General features: G+C 35.9%; 1 protein-coding gene and 1 pseudogene across 1 annotated transcript in view; both read left to right on the forward strand.

Moving 5' to 3' along the window:
- Positions 1-14303, forward strand: part of VGLL3 (vestigial like family member 3) — a 47338-nt gene extending 33035 nt beyond the window's left edge. Inside the window, exon 4 of the mRNA XM_060150747.1 lies at positions 8023-14303. Within this exon, the coding sequence (XP_060006730.1) occupies positions 8023-8066 (44 nt within the window). The 3' untranslated portion in view covers positions 8067-14303. The remainder of the gene's footprint in view (positions 1-8022) is intronic.
- Positions 14304-14987: 684 nt separating this feature from the next.
- Positions 14988-16432, forward strand: LOC132520658 (uncharacterized; annotated as a pseudogene).
- The last annotated feature ends 1653 nt before the right edge of the window (positions 16433-18085 follow it).

Consider the following 18085-nt stretch of genomic DNA (forward strand, 5'->3'; position numbering starts at 1 on the left):
TGGGAGAAAGTCTGTAGAAGAAATTACAGAGGGTATTTCATTTCACTCTTCCCCATTCCCTTTTTTGCTTTATTCTTTGTCTCTGTCTTCAAAGTTACTTTTTTTTTTTTTCTTTTCTTTTCTTTTTCCTTCCTTTTTGCGGTACGCGGGCCTCTCACTGTTGTGGCCTCTCCCGTTGCGGAGCACAGGCTCCGGACGCGCAGGCTCAGCGGCCATGGCTCATGGGCCCAGCCGCTCCGTGGCATGTGGGATCTTCCCAGACCGGGGCACGAACCCGTGTCCCCTGCATTGGCAGGCGGACTCTCAACCACTGCGCCACCAGGGAAGCCCTACTTTTTATCTGCTTTGAAATTGAGGTCGCTAACTTGGTGAGAGGTGTCTTCATGCCATATTGCACCTCCTGGTCCCCAGCTTCTCTCAGCCAAAAGGTTATCACACTGACACTGACATTTTGAATGTGGTAAATTGCTGCTGTGATCAAAAACTACCTAACTGTTATTTATATTATATATTTGTCCAAAAGGTCAGTTTTAGAATTGCTGGTCCAGATTTGTAATTCCATATCCTGATGCTTAAAGTACTTGCCAATTTCCCTTCCAGCTGGGCATTTAAAGTGCACAAGTCTAAGGTAGTGGATATCGCTAAAGGCAAAGGCTGGAGAGTCTGTGCATGAGTTTGTGGTTTTGGAGGGAGGAGAGGTCTGAGAGGGCAGGCAGACTAAGGGAGCTTGCCACCTGGGCCAGCAGCAGTGGGAAACACCTGGCCACTGAACTGCTAGTCACCTGCAGTGTTGGCCTCAGGTGTGTGGGTGCCGTGCTTCTTAAAATAATGCAGTAAATTATGGTCTACCGGTAACGTCAGGTTCAGAGAGCTTTAAATTTCTCCTCCTCTTTTGAATCTGAATTAAAGATATTTTGGCAGGTTCAGACAGTTTTCACCTCATTGTTTCTGACAGTGTGGGGATTTTAAGCCAATTCTAAATGTACCCCGAGAAAATGTCTCTATACACTGAAAACCCTCCCTCTGCTAATCAATTATTACTTGGTCATAGTTAGGTATCTTTTATTATTGTTTTAGTATGGAAGAGTTGTCATGATAAGTGAATAATTGTAATTCAAGTGTCATAATAAATTAATCCTTGGTCTGGTTCAAGAATGCATCTTGTTTGTGATGACTTTTAAAAGAATTATTGTCCAAAATTTCAGTACTAAGTATAGAGGTAATTAGTGCTCATCAAATTGGCCAAAAATACATGTAATACATGAGAAAAAATGCTAATATACCTAATATACAAAAAGCATTTAGAAATCAATGAGAAAATTACTTTCTTAAAAGCATAGAAAGTAGGCCAAAGATAAAACACAGAGGAAAAAATGCCATAATCTCAATAATGTTCAGCTTCATTAATATTGAAAGAAATGTAAATTGAAATTATTAGATACCTTTAATCTATAATAATGATAATAATAGTAAAAATATGAATATTGGTACAAACTTTCTGAAACACACCCCTCATGATGAAATATGTAAGCATAAATGTGGGTATATGCTTGGGTTCAGCAATTATACAAACATATTTTCAGGAATTTTTCTTATCTACCAAAATATTCACATAAGTAACAAATATAATTTTACACACATGTGTCTGTGTATCCAAATGATGTGTATCTGTAGAGTACTGGGTAATTTATGGTACAGGGAAGAATGAATATTGTGTAGCCCTTCAAAAGGGTTGATCTACATATACTGACATGAATGGTTTTCCAAGATAACATTGCTGGTGAAATAAGCATGTTGTAGCACAGGACAAACAGAGGTGTATGCATGTACATCTGAAGTATACTCAGCAAGTTGTGTGATGACAGGAGACATTACGTAGAACTCTTACTTTTGAAATACTTTGTAACTTGATTTTTAAGCAAGAAATCTATGATGTTTTAAAGTTTAAAAAAACAAAGATGTTTTAAAAACAAATAAAGGGAGGTCTCCATGGTGAGTAAACATGATCTATCTTGATATTCACCTGAAATGAAATCATAGTTTCCAAATTGGATAGCCCTCACTCTTATTTTTTTTTCCCTTCATTAGTGTTAAGGTGTTACCCCCATGTAGATCTTATTTAGAAATTCTTAACTAGCATTTAAACTGATTGCTCCGGGCCTCAGACAAACAAATGCAGTTGTATGATCATTAGCAGTGATAATTTTATAAAGTAGGAGAAGATAATATGACTGTCTCTCACATCACATAGTTTGTGATCATTTGACAGTATGTCAGTGTTAGATGTCAGGTTGTTGGTGAAGGTTGGATATTTTGATATAGCATCCAATACAGTGTTGTATATATTTATATTTGTAAAAATTATAGCTTGGGCTTCCCTGGTGGCGCAGTGGTTGAGAGTCCACCTGCCGATGCAGGGGACATGTGTTCGTGCCCCGGTCCGGGAAGATCCCACATGCCACGGAGCAGCTAGGCCCGTGAGCCATGGCCACTAAGCCTGCGTGTTCGGAGCCTGTGCTGCACAACGGGAGAGGCCACAACGGTGAGAGGCCCGTGTACCACAAAAAAAAAAAAAAAAAAAAAAAAAAAAATATAGCTTTTCTTTATTAAAGCAAGGATGAAGCAAGGATTCATTTTTTTTTTTTAATGTAGAAATAAGCTACCAGCTTCTTTTAGTCTAATAGCAAGCATTCTGATCCACAAGGGTTTTCTAGACTCTTAATGTCTATGAAATGAAAAGTTCATTTAAGTATTTTCTTTACTTTTCAGTCATAAAATATTCTACCTGCACATCCAGGTTTTATGTTCCTATTTTTCTTCTCTTTTTATCAACAGCATGTTCATCAGTGCATGGTTACCACATTACCTCTTTTATCTCCAGCAATAAAATTAATTGGAAGCATATTCACCTTACTTATGAGCGATAGTCAATGAAGTTGTCAAGTGATTATGCCTCCTTAGAAGTAGGATATGCTTTTCTAGTGGATAGGACTCTGATAATCACATAGTCCCTAAAACTCAGGTGTGCTGGAGTGTAACATTTTCAGTAAACCAACTTATTATTTATTTCTGCCCCATAAAAGAAAATTTAACTTCATCAATACTTTTTTTTAATTTACTTTATTCAAGTATAGCTGATTTACAGTGTTATGTTAATTTCTGCTGTACAGAAAAATGATTCAGTTATACATACATATATATATATATATATATATATATATATATATATACATTCTTTCTCATATTCTTTTCCATTATGGTTTATCATAGGATACTGAATATAGTTCCCTGTGCTATACAGTAGTTTCATCAATTCTGAGTATTCATGGTCCAGCTCATTGATATATTCATTGCTCAGTTTTTTAAAACACTGTCCCACTTAGAGTTGAAACCTCTTCTCAGATGCTTCCCTCATGCTCTCCCTAGGGATTGCTTCACATTGCATCACATTGTTTGTCACATTGTGAACGTTGTTGATTAAGAGGTTGCTCTCTGCTCTTGGCCTTGTCATTTCATTCCTATCTTGGCCTTTGTTTGCAAACTTATCCCCTCCCCACACTGTTTCTCTGTGCATTCTCCATACAGTGCTCCCCAGACAATGACTAATTACTTCGAGTTCAGCTTCCTAATATTTGTGACCATCCCTCCAAGGTGCTCACTGGGGTGGCTCGTGCCATTTCTTCTGCCATGGGGTACCCACATCTTCTGCCATGGGATACCCACATCTTCTGCCATGGGGTACCCACATCTTCTGCCATGGGATACCCACATCTTCTGCCATGGGGTACTCACATCTTCTGCCATGAGGTACCCACATCTTCTGCCATGGGGTACCCACATCTTCTGCCATGGGATACCTACATCTTCTGCCATGGGATACCCACATCTTCTGCCATGGGGTACCCACTACTATGGAATGTAATAGCAGGCCTGCCAGAAATCTCTCTGAACTAACTTCTGTATCATTGTTGCAGAGGCCCATGGGAACTTTAAGATCTTTTCATCAGACACGTTGGAGTTGAAGGAAACTAGGGAGGGGGAAGTTTCTAGGCTTTCTATGCTTAGACACACCCTGTTGCCATCTCTACTTCCTTATTCCCAGAGCTTTTTGCAAGAGATGAATCTGTGAAGCAACATCCTCCCAAAAATCTCAGCTAGAAAATGAGTTATGATACCTTGATATATAGTCAGATTCTTCTAATTTTAAAGGGAAATCCTATTATGATCTTCTGTGACCAAGACTTCTCTCCTGCTACTAATTATTCTATATTTATTTCTTATGTTCGTACTTCCTTTGTTCTATTCCTGGGTCTGGGTTTTTTTTCCCTTTTCTTTTGGTGGTCAGGTGGTGGTGGTGGTGGAACTGAAGGGAGGAACTGGGTCTGTGGGCTTGCATTTCCATTCAGGCTTTTCTCCTAATTCCATCCCAGACTCAGACTCTGAAGCCAACAATGTGATGTCTTTGTTCTTTGGTCCCATTTCTGACAACCACCTCATGAGTCAAATGGCCACCCTATGTCTTCAGTGTTCACACTGGGGAGGTCTTTGGGGGGCAGGGAGGAGTGGTTATATTAAAGATACATCACATCAGTTAATACACATCAGTTAATAAACAGTTACACATCAGTTAATAAAACATGTCCATTACATGATTGGAGTAGTCTTCATCTGAGGTATAACAAACTACTCTGTAATCATTTGCTGTGTCTTGGGAAAAGCTTTTCAAATGTATAGTTTAAAAAAAACACAGTAGGAGAGCTATTTTGTTAACACTGGTATCAGTTCTGTTAAATCAGGGTGTTTCTAAACAGTGCAAAAAGGAATAAAGCAGAAACTAACACACCATTGTAAAGCAAGTATACTCCAATAAATGTGTTAAGAAAAATGTATTGACTTTTCTTCAAATTAATTTAATGAAAGGACTTTGACTCAGGGAGTTGCAGTATAGGCTAGTGTCACAGCCTACAGACAATATAGTCCACATAGGGGGAGCCATATACATTGTGGTTAAGACCATTGACTCTGATATCAGACCACCTATTTTCAGTCCTGGCTCTACCACTTAATAGTTAACATAACCTCTCTTACTCTCAGTTTTCTCATTTGTAAAATGGATATATATATATATATATATATATATATATATATATATATATAGCATAGTTGGAAGCATTAAATGAGATATTTCACATAAAGCAGCACAACGTCTGGCATATTCAGCCCTAAGAAAGTGTTTGCTAACATTATTGTTATGATGTTTATTTTCCTTTCACGGAAAATCTCACAGACGAAACAGTAAAACTAAAACTGAGTTACTAACATCAAGAGAAAAACATGGGTGATTTCAGCTAGCCAGTGGGCAGATTTCAGAATGTGTGTTATAAACTAATTTCATATAGGTTTGAGTTGAGGAATTGAGAAGGCAACAAAAAGCCTGAATAGGAACAACATAATAGCAGAGTTGATTTTGTGTTCTGGTAAGAAAATTTGGGGAAACCCCAAGTAACTGTAGATCATGTAAGGATCATGGATTAAAGATATGTATAGACCACATAAGGATCATGGGTTAATGACTTTGTCCCCTTTCACCCTTACTTGGAAAACTAAGTGTACTGGCTGATCCTTAAATATTCTGATCTTCCTTCAACAAGTGTTTAACAGCAAAGATCATAGTCCTGCTTTCCTGTTACAACTTACGAGTAGTAGGGTCTTTTGCCTGTGGTTGTTCATTTTCTTGTGCTTTACTTATACCTATTTTGAAACTTACAGGTATAGATACCTAGTAATCAAAGTAAAAATTTTATTTATGTCCCATCACTAAGAAGCAGCTAAGCCAAAAGGACAACATTAGCTATTTAATATGTTTCAGGGCGTAGATGAATTGATTTTTTTAAGGTTTGCTTGGGAGTAATGCAAAGCTTTAGAAACAGAACAACTGAAGAGACAAAGTTATAATGAAAGTTATTCCAACCAGTTATTCTGGTTAGAATATTTAGGGCTCTGTTAAGTAATGTAATCCTTGTCCACAGAAAAAGGCTAACGTGCTTTTGACGGAGTCATCTGTCTTTGCAAGGCAAACTGAGGATTGCTTTTATTTAAGAAGAAAAAAAGACACTCAAACCACTTGATAATTCCAACACTATTCATGACTTGCAGTGCTGACATTCTATAGATTGATGTAGTCTTCAAGTGTGGAAAATACTGAGTCATACAGAAGATGAGACATTTTAATAATGAAAAAAATATTCATGCAGTCAGCAGATTGTCAGTTAAGGTGGTTTAGATTATAAAAGTCACCCAACAGAGACTTTGTCAGGTTGCAAATTATTCTGACCACAAAATTATTATATGAATAAAGCAAACTTAGAGTGAATTGGTACATCCCAGATCCTTTTATTTCTTTTTCCTGCTTCTCTTTATCCTTCTCTGCTTCTTTTGAAAAGGGAAAGGAAAACTATTGACTCTGAATCTAAACATAATGCTGGTATACATGAAAAAAAACTTAAGATGGAGCTAATCTTTTGGCATTCTACAAGTGCTGCTTTTTCCCAGGATACAAATGCTATAAACCAGAGATTGTGTCTTGTGGCTCTATGAGGTGCTTCTCTGACTCCTTTTATTTGTTCTTCCTCCCTTTATGTAATCTGTTTTGTAGATTGTATTAATGTCTCCTATCAATGACTGACTAATTGTATCTTTTATAATGACACATATTGTTTTATAAAATTCTTTAACAAGTTGAAGGACAAGCAATGAAATCACTATAGCTGTTTTAGTGACAATTACATTGAAAACCATACTGGCTCATTTAACCATTCAATTTCTGACATCCAGCCCAGACTTAAAACAGGTTTAGATTAAAAATCAAGAAGACAGGGCTTCCCTGGTGGCGCAGTGGTTGAGAGTCCGCCTGCCGACGCAGGGTATACAGGTTCATGCCTCGGTCCGGGAAGATCCCACATGCCGCGGAGAGGCTGGGCCCGTGAGCCATGGCCGCTGAGCCTGCGCGTCTGGAGCCTGTGCTCCTGAACGGGAGAGGCCACAACAGTGAGAGGCCCGCGTACTGCAAAAAAAAAAAAAAAAAAAAATCCAGAAGACAGCCTGGGATCCTAGCACCCACATAACAGCAGTCACACTGCATTTCTACTCACTTATTTAATAGCCTTCTCTTCATGTTTTGGTATTTGGTTTTAAATAACTTAAGAACAACCATTGTTTGGAGTCTTCACTCTTCCAAACAGTTATGCCTCAGGACAAAAATAAAGTGATTCAAGTGAGTGTTAGCTGAAGATGCTGTGCTAATTGCCCGCATCAGAAATTAGTCAATTGACTACATTAGAACAAAATCAGTCATATATTCTGTTTCCTCTTTGATATACTTCATCCTAATCATTCTAGCTTTGAGTTGGAATTCATACATGTTCACATATTTTCCTTTTGTACTACTATTTTATTTTATTTTATTTTTAAATAAAATAAAATGTGTTCAGTAGCTCATAGTCTCTCAACCACTGCACCACCAGGGAAGCCCTGTACTACTATTTTTTAACTTACCTGTAAATTTCATTTTCTGGCTTTGAGATATGGATTTTTATAAGCCATCTTAAGTAGTTTCTGAAAGAAAAGGCAATAAAAATAAGTAAATTTAGTCACTACCTTAGTCCAAAAGTGTCATTTGATGGTTGCTGAAAAGTATGAACGGAAGCGCTGCCTAAATGCCCAAAGACTAGTTCTATCATTTTCCCCCATATCAGTTCCTTTTGGGATTAGAAGGAAGAAATCTTGATTTATATTATTTTATTTATTATTCACACCTACTCTAGTAAGATAAAACCATAGTAAAGAATGTGTACCATGCAGATAGCACTGCTCTAGTCTAGAGTTTTTTTGTCACCTACTGTGTTGGTTGACTGTTTGTAAATTGTGAGCTCAATTGTCTTTGGTTTCTATATGTAGATTTTGCCCATTTTTGAGTGCTACATATATTGATTCTCTTCTATTTCTCATTGTCACCTTTTCTAGGTCTACAGCATCAAGACAAGAGTAAGGACTCACCATGGTACTGAAACACACAGTATTAGCAAGTTAGATTGAAGCGTGAATCCATGGGCCCACTGGGAAAAGAGGCTGCCAGGGTTTGTCATTCTGCAGTGGGACACAGTAGACATGGAAGGAAAAGAGGAAGTGTTATCCAGCTGACTTTGGTTTGGAGCCTTTTCTTGAGAAAGCAGAGTGGGTCATAGACATTGAAGAAAAGCATTTTTGTTTATTTTTTCCCTCATCTGAGCCTTTGCCAACTGTGCAACTCTCTTTTATTTTTTGTCTTGCTTTTAACAATACATGGTTTAATTTTTGTTTCAGTTCAACACTTTTTTTGAGTTTTTTTTTTTTTTTTCTTTTTGAACCAACCACCTTGTCAGGAAAAGATGAACCACAAAGAAAATGATCATTCTTTCAGGAATACAATTTTGTAGCTCTATGTGCATCTATTTTTGTAAAAATACAGAAAGTTTGATTTAGCATTGATGGGCTATTTTTGAGGGATGTAGGTTTTTTTTAATATTGTAACAATTGTTAAGTTCTGTTTAAAGAACTTGCTCTCAGAGAAGCACTGGCAAAAATGTTTAAAATGCTTGGCTTTAAGATGTCTGTGATGCGCTCTGTGCTTTCTAGCTTACCTCAGATGTTTGATAGTTTCTCCTTTTTACAAAAGTAGCACCATAGCCAAGCCAATATGGTATTATTTTACATTCAATCTCAGTGAAGATTTAATTCCATGCTAGCTCACTTAGCTCTGAGTTATATATAAAGCTTGAAAAGGAAGTTTTTAATGATCACACTAAAGAAAGGCTATTTCGTTACTTTGATTTCTCCCAAAGACTGCTTGGAGGTTGACGAAGAAGAAAGTTGGCATAAACTTTCAATCAGATGGAGAGTTTGCCTAGAGTATACAATTATCTTTCTAGTCCATCTGACTTTGAAAAATGGAAGCAGAATTTCTATCCAACTACTGGAAAAAAATAATAATAATCATGCTACCTTTGAGTGCCAGTGACTTATTTTTCTTGTTTATAATTATTCATTCATGGCAATTTTTTGCCATATTTTAAGTGAATTTTTTTTTCCTGAAGATAGTTTGAAGGGATAATATTTGGGAAGGTACTAGACACATCACAAAGCCTTTAATTCAATGGCTGTTTCTGAGAGTGTTACCCATCATTTTAAATTGAAAAATAATGTATTGCATATGTAATATTTTAAATCAGTTTTTGCGTCTTTTTTGTCTGTTTAACTCTGGTTTTAGTTGATTTAGTTCTTTTTAAGAAAAAAATGGGGGCAAGGTAAATTTAAATTGGGATTTATACTACAATTAGGTTAATAAATTGACAACTTACCTGAAATTTATTACTGAGGACTCAGGATTCAACTTGACATGGCCCTCAGGATCTAAATAAGAAAAAGTTGGGATTATCATTAAAATGCTATTAGGAAAAGATTAGGTTTATAAAAGTAGCTGTTATTGGTATTTTAAGGACTTTCAATGTAAAGTCCATTCTTTCATTTGCTTCCAGAGATGGCTCATATCAAAAAGGTAGTATTATGTAGAAGTTTTAGTTTGTTAAAAATGTTTCTCAATTTTTCCCATCTCTGTCTTCACCCATGTGAAATTAAATGCTTAGTGAAATACATTTTCCATCTTAAATAGTGTATCTCATATGTGTGAACATTTTAGATATAAGAGCAACATAGTCTCTGCTTAGCTAGGCAGAGTTCTCACAGATAATTTTCAAATATTTCCCTTAACTCTATTTTTATGCCATAATCTTCTTTCCTGGTGCATCTTATCAGTTATGAATCTATACACTCTCTTGTATTTTCATCACTATATTGCTTCTTAACCAGACTACTCTTAACACAGTATACACATTTAATCTAATGTGAGGTCCAAACATAAGGAATCTTCCACTTACTAATGACATGAACTTAGATTTCTAGGGAGTGGCTTGGTTAAATTATCTACATTTTGAGCTACAATTTGATTTGATACAATTATTTGTAATTTGCCTAAATCTGTGTAGCACAAGGTTGAATGAATCTATAAAATTTGTTTTACTTTGTGTCCCCCTGAATTCTCAAAGGCCAGTGTTCAGTAGCTCCCATGGGATGACTCACTGGGGATATTTATTTTCCTCCTCTTCCCTTGGAACCTGTTAACTTCCTTTGCAGTTTCTCTTAGAGCAGTTTTGTACTCCAGCTCATTCAGATCATTCAATTGGATTTTCCCAATTATGAGAAGAACCGTATTGACTTTCTGCCCGTTTCCTTACTCTCCACTGAATTGAATGTAAGGCAAGAGAGCTGACAATTAGATAGCTTCACCCTGAATTTAGGGTGACACTTTGCCCTGTGTCACTCCTGGTAACTATCTGATAAAACATTCCTTGGCTCAGAGGACCCAAGAAAAGTTGGGGATCTGAATTCTGCTGTACACAGGAGAGATTTCTGAGTGAGATCCCCCATTGAGAACAGGCCCAGGTGTTGCTTGGCACATCGCAGGGACTGGATCCTTGCCTATACAAGGAGTGGATCAAAATGTGAGTCAAAAAAGATGAGTGCCTGTCTCTGTAATTGTCTCACATCCCATTGCTACAATCATATTACTATTACCACTGAAGTCATAAAAGAGGATGAGTTGTAATTTAGTATGATTCTGAGTTTAAGTTTAAAATGCTGTCACTCTCTGGGTTGGTTTTCTCGCACCAAAATGATACTGTTAATTTTGGAGGCTTCCAGACTGCTTTATTGAGGGCTACCATCTCCCTCCCCAATTTCATTTGCAACCACTCCACCTTTGGTTATTTTATAAATTAGGCTTTATTCAAGCTTTCTAAAGATCTGTGAGCTAGATCCTAGAAAATCATCTCATTGATTTGACATCTAATCTATGCTTCAACCACTAAACTATCATGAAATAAGAAACAACAAAATAGTGATTAGGTAGATCTTTACAGGTTATTTGATTTTTCACTGTTTATTTGAAAAGCACCTCTGAAGATAAAAATCAATGCTTCATCTTAAGAAGGTTAACCGTCCCCTCCTAACTTTCCCCTTTAGCTTTTTTCCTCTCTCTTTCCTCTTAGAGTTATTTACATTACTATTTTAAGCAAAAATGACTGGGATTGCTCTACATTTTGCAAATGATAACAAGTGGTTTGCAAATAATTGAGAAATTAATTTCTTCAACGTTGTAAAAGCCTTTTTTTAAAAAAATTCTAGGCACTGGCATAAACTGTGCCCTTGAGGAGCTCGTTATTGATTATACAAATGGCAATCAGAAACTATATTTTTAGGAACTGCATTCTGTCCCTTACTGAGTGCCCCTTGGTTATGTAATGTTTGCCAAATTAAGTCAATGGGGCAATGGTACTAAGAGGTAGAAAAGGCTAGTATTTATGTTACAGTTCGACTAGAGGATAAATAGAGAAGCAGAATGAATTAATGAAAAAAAAAAAACCAACAACATTGGCTTGGACATTAGGTCATTTTCTGAATTCTGGTTTAGCCATAATTAGATGTGTGTTTTGGTGTTTCATTTATTTATCTCATGAGTAAAGTGGGATAATAATACCTAACTGGCAGTCTGGAAATCGTATATATATACTCAATCATCTGGCTCATAGTAGACATTCAATAAATGACAGATACCACAAATACCTATCAGCTGAGTAAGTAAATCATAAAATTGAACTCCCAAACATCACTTCTGTTTACTTTCCACACCCATTTCTGTAGCAATCAAATAGTTATGACTGTGCTTTTCTGTAAGAAATTGTTGCAAGAGAATCTTTGCCTTCTACTAGATGTTGAAGATAAAACATAAATTTCTAAATTATCTCTATTTTAGTGTGCTGTTTATGAAGGAAAATAAATTCACCTTTTAGTGGTATGTAGACCCAACTTTGAGTTTTCTTACATGTTCCAAACTTTTATTCATCCAGGACCCTGTGTATTATTGTCCCCAAAATTAAAGTGACAGTTTCATGAAATCACCAAAGTTTTAATTTTTTCATTATATTTTGGGCTTCCTTAGCACCTAGAATGAAAACATCTCTTTTGAAGTTATCTCATTTTTTTTTAACTTGGAGAAAAAATTGCAAAATATGGTGGAAAAAATGTTCTGCATGAAAAGAGGAGGGAAAAAAACCCCAACCCTTTATGATCTCAGTCAGCAGATTTATTCTACTTGAGAAAAAAAGAAACAACTTCATTGGAAGCAGATGTTGACACTGTGTCAGTTATTGAAGATGGAAAGGGTTCACTTGAGCCATTGTGGTTACAAAGGGGTATCGATGGCTGTTAAAATTCCTGTGATTGAGCATCTTCACAGCAGACAGGACAGCAGAAAAGCTGAAACTATGAGACCAAGACTGAAATCAGCCTGCCAATTTTAATGTACAGGACCCTAAGGACTCAGTTGTGTTTTTTTCTTTCCCTCCTTCAGGATAAAAGACATATCTTTCAAAAAATTTAAGGTGGTTTGAGAGAGAAATTAAAATGTATTCTCTAAAAACATAGCCCTAGAATCCTTTAAATCTATTATTAAGCATTAAAACTATTATTTAAGTCATTTTAGAAAAATCGGGGTAAAAATTTAGTTTAATAATATATGTTGAAGAAACAGACTCACAGACATAGAGAACAGAGTTGTGGTTGCTGAGGGAGAGGTGGGGTGGGAGGAGGAAGGATTGGAAGTTTGGGATTAGCAGATGCAAACTAGTATATATAGAGTGGATAAAAAACAAGGTCCTACTGTATAGCACAGGGAACTATATTCAATATCCTGTGATAAACCATAATGGAAAAGAACATGAAAAAGAATATATATATATGTATAACTGAGTCACTTTGCTGTACCACTGAACCACAGAAATTAACACAACATTGTAAATCAACTATACTTCAATAAAATAAAAAAAAATAATGTATGTTGAAGAAGGATATGTAAACTACACACAAATGGAGAGTGGGGAACGGGTGAGGCCTGCAAGGGAGCCTCAGTTCTAATAGCTTCAAAATGTTAATTAATTGGTAACTTGGTCATGGAGATTGGTCACAGAACGGACTTTCAGAATTTTCAGTAGGTTTTTTTCTTTTAGTGCTCGCTGGGAATTTCCCTCTATACACTTTCCAAAGTATAGAAATAGTCATCATAATTAAAATATCATAATTTTCTTATCCCTTTTATTGTCCATTGTGCTTTATTGTCTGTTTGAAAAATATTTTTATAGTTTCAGATAATTGATCAAACTAATGTTCTCTCGAAAATGCCAATTAATTTGATCCAATACAATTATCTAAATCTTTTAAAGTTTCAAGAAATGATAATTGAGTTAAGTGTAATTTACCAATTCTTTTGTGTAAATAAACAATGACACCTAGAAAATGCCGCGTCATCATCGATTAGCTTCCTTGTTAACAATTTCTGGACTACTAAATTTTGCCCTAAGAATAACTCTTTTAGAATACAAGATTCTTTAATTAGTTATTTTGGTATATGCATAAGATGTGAAGTTTTCTAATGATATCTCTTACTGGTAAGAGATACTGATAGAGGTGTACATTTTTTTCTAGGCTGTGGCTAGGGCAAAAATTAATGATTATTTACACACTTGATTTAATTTCTTGACTATTTACAATCTTGGATATTGTATCTGATTTAAAATTACTATTCCATACATTTTTCTGGATATGCAATATGGGGAAGGGTCTTCATGTGAATTCTTTGTATTTTAAAGTGCATATATTGAAAGGGAAAACATAGATTCAATTTGCTTTCATCATATAAGTCTAGATAAGGTGAAAGCTTTTATAAACAAAAAATTCATAGTATGGTGAAGTTTATATTTGTCACTTGATTAAGTGAACTGAAAACTTGTAATATAAATGTTATCTTACAACCCTGAAATACAAAAAAATTCCAGATTTATTAGTTTTGTGGGCAATTTTATGCTATCTTCATTTTACATGTCCAGAAAGAGAAATTAACTAATCTTAGCTCTGTTGTCATTCTTAATTTACAAAATATATGTAATTCATAAAACTTTTCGCTTCACAAGCTAATTATAAAATCATATTTTTTGTTGTTGTTTTTCATGGGGTTGGAGGAAGAGACATTTTTGTATTTCTATTCAGTCTTCAAATGCAGGTCTCATAACTATATGTTGATGATATGAGATGATGGAGGACTTTGTAATAAAAACAAATGTCATCTTCAATTTTTTCAATAAATAACTTAATGTGAACTTAATGTTTATATTTTAATGTAGCAATTTGGTTTCGTCTGCATTTCTTGACAATTAACTAAAGCTGTCTCTTTTCTTCTTATTCAATTAAGCAAATTACAAATATCTTTAGAAATTGAACCACCGTAGTTTTTTTTAATGAAGTTAATTTCTACAGCCAAGGGATTTATATGTTATAGTGAGATTGTATGGTTACAAAACAAGTGTTTATAATAGAAGAGCAAGTGAAATGGGCTATATCAATTACATAATAGCAGGAGGCTTGTGAATTTTTTTAACACGATGCTTCTGAAGTTATCAATTAACTCTTTGGGAGAGGTGTACTTTGTTGTTTTGCTTTTACATTTGTTGATATGGAGCTTCTGTAAGTAGTGTGGAAGAAGAAACAAAACTTTCCTGACAATTCATTGAGATTGAAGAAGTGTATCTGGAAAGGAGAAGTCCAAGACCTTATTTTTAAAGGAAGCTGGAGTTTCTCTACAGGGGCCTTCTATTTTCTTATTAAATGAATTTGTAATGTGAAAATGCAAAGCCTGGAAATCAGCATTTCGATTAGTAGACCTTCATCATCACAGGTGAAATAATGTGGCACAGCCTTCTCAACTGTCTGCCATATTTAGACCAGACAAGTGTAATGAGTTTTCTATGTTGCTGTAAAAAGTTACCACAATCTTAGTGGCTAAAAACAATACAAATTTACGATCTTATGGCTCTATAAATCAAATATCCAGCACCAGTCTTGGTGGGCTATAATCAAACTGTCAGCTGCATTCTTTCTGGATATAAGGGAGAATCTGTTCCTTTGGTGTTTCCAGCTTCTAAAGTCCTTGGCTAATGGCCTCCTTCCTCCATCTTCAAAGCCAACAACAGCTGGTCAAGTCCTTCTCACATGGGATCACTCTGACCCTCTCTTTTGCCTCTCTTCTACAAGTTTTAAGGACCTTTGTAATTACATTGGATAATCTCTCCATCTCAAGGTTCTTAATTTCAAAAAAGTTCTTAAATGTAAGGTAACATATTCACAGGTTCTGGGGATTAGGAAGTGAACATTTTGAGTGGGCATTATTTAACCTACCACAATTACTATCAGATTTCAGTTAATTTTTATCAGCCTTTTAATCTAAGAGGGTTTAATATATCACTGGAACTCACAAGGCGTGTTCCATGTTTGCAATGGTCATCTGTGTAGGATTCATCTACATTCACTTAAATAATTGCATAAAAAGGAAATTCTTGTTGCTATTTCAAACATTTATGTGGTTATTACAGTGTCTTCGAATCCAAAGGGTTATGTTGTCTTTATGTCAGACAGGCACTCAGGGGGGTGGTGAGCACGACATCTGGTACAGATTCTTCCTAGCTGAAGTGTGTTTTCTCTGGGGACAATCAACTACCATTTAATTGTTTTGCTTCCTTTTTTGGGAATATATGCCCATCGTGTGATGTCCTAAGTCTCCAAGCATCTCATTTGACCTGCTTATACACATTTGACTAAATATCCATATATGACTATGTTGGTAAAGCTTTTACATGTCTGTCCAGATTGAATCCTTACATCTGTTATCAGTTAAGCAGGGGAAAAACTATTATGGAAAGCAAACATGTTTTGATACATTTAATGTGTAAAGTAGGTACCTAGACTCTAGAATGCTGTTGATCAATAAATGAACTAGAATCTCTTAGAAACAACACTTAAGCCCAACTGTTTTACTTTCCATACCAAGTTTGGCTGTGGCTGAATGAAGAACACCAGCATTGATCTTTGCTTTGCACTTGTACTAAAGGCTATTTGCAGGAAGCCAAATATAGCAACAGAGGATTTAATATCTTGCCAAAAAATACAAAATCTGTTCCCCTTTAAGCACAACACTCTATCCTTTTCTTGTGGATCTTGCTAAAAGGAAAATATAGCTTTCAACTACCCCATTCCTTCTGCTGGAAGTTCCCTAATCTTTTTCAAATGGGCTTTGTGGAGCTTTATGTTTCCAAAAGAAAATGGCTATATGAGAAATCCATCCAGTGTTAGCATTTTTCATAAAAAAAAAAAAATCAACTCCTAAATCAAAGATGAGAGTCAGCAGTGACTAAGAAAATCACACTTTGGTGGGTTCAGGACTAACCAGGATCACTGGGTGATGTTTTGTCTTTCGTTTTGTATTGAATCAAAAGTAATAATAAAAAAATTGGCTTCAACCAACCAGGTGTTTTTTTTTGCCTTAGAATGTGGGTGTTTCACTCTGAATGTTGTCTCATGGGTAAATGGACTAGTCCAGATTTCTCTATAACGTGGGTAATGACAGTGACTCTTCTGTCTCTTATGTTGTATATACAGAATTTTGAAAGCAGTTTTGCAAACATCACCAAGAAAATAACTCTTTCACAGTGACAGCTTTACCAGACATCTCTGTGTGGGATTTTCAAACAAACACAGGGCTGTTTGGAAATACCTGGTGTATGTAAATATGCAAAATATGCTGACCAGTGCTAACAGCTGTAAGGTGTACTCCCTCATTCCTTGAGCAGAATATTTTGGTGGCAGTAGTGGTTATTTTTTCCATCTTTACTTGTCATTTTCCCCTTTTGTCTCCACCCACTCACCCATCCACTATCTCCTCTGAAAACACCTACTTAACACCCTTCCCGCATTCCTCCACACTGCTTCCAAGAGAATCATTTCAGTAGATTCCCACTGGAAAAGGTGGGCGGTGCCTTGAAGGAATGTTTGAGTTGTACTATGTTGTAAAGGCTGAGCTTCGGGGAACAGCTTGCACTTGCTCTGACACCAGCCCTGCACACAGCCCAGACACTCCTCAGGCCAGATTCCATTAAGGCTTGTCATTGCGAGGGGAGGGAAAGTCCTCTCAAGAGTGGCCATCCTGCCGTGAAGATTCCAAAGATCAGAGTAATCATTTTAAGTGTGTATTATCAGGTTCTTATCAAGGCATTCATCCATTTATGAAAATAAGCATATGCCTTTCTACCCAAAGCCTAAAAAGGAAGAGAGGACTCAAGAGAAGTTAAAAATAAAAGTTACTTCTTACAGGATTTTGACAGGTTTCGAGAGGAGAAAAGATGGCAAACGTAAAAGGAGAAACCCTGGGTCCTAGGACCAGTTCCACGGGAAATTTGTTGATATCATTTAGTCCCAAATTTCCAAAGTTTCTCTATTGGTCAGATGAAGATCAAGTGAAATAAAAAGATGCAAACTGCTTTGAGAAAACAAAAAGTAGATACAAAGAGACAGTAAGGGATATGTACTAAAAGTCCTCTATATACCATGAACAATACATGAATTTATCTCAAGGAATTTTCACAAATAACATGTGGATAGCATTATTTGGGAGGCTGTTAGCAATATTTAAAAAAGGGGGATTTGAGTTTTAGTGATGTTACTTAGAAGTTGTATGTCCTTGGACAATTTCCTTAACCTTTTTAAATTTCATTGTGTTCATCCATAAGATGAAGATATTTAAAATAACTACTTCATAGAGTTATGAAGACTAGTAAAATATGTAAATAGTTTACCACTAGGTAAATACTATGATTTTTTTATTAATCTTATTTTTCAGTAATTTGAGTAATTGAGTAAATGATCAGGGAAGCTCTTGCCTAAGGGCACTTGGCCACAAGTAAAAGCCAGGATTCAAGCCCCTAAATAGAATCTTAGAACACCACACTGTTCCCAAAAGTTTTTGCTATCGTCACATCTGAATGTATTTGCCCTGAACATATTTTAATAATCTCTTAGCCAACTAGAATAAAAGAGACAGTAGGAGGAACTA

This window comes from Lagenorhynchus albirostris, chromosome 5 (genome assembly GCF_949774975.1).
Source record: "Lagenorhynchus albirostris chromosome 5, mLagAlb1.1, whole genome shotgun sequence".
NCBI lineage: Eukaryota > Metazoa > Chordata > Mammalia > Artiodactyla > Delphinidae > Lagenorhynchus > Lagenorhynchus albirostris.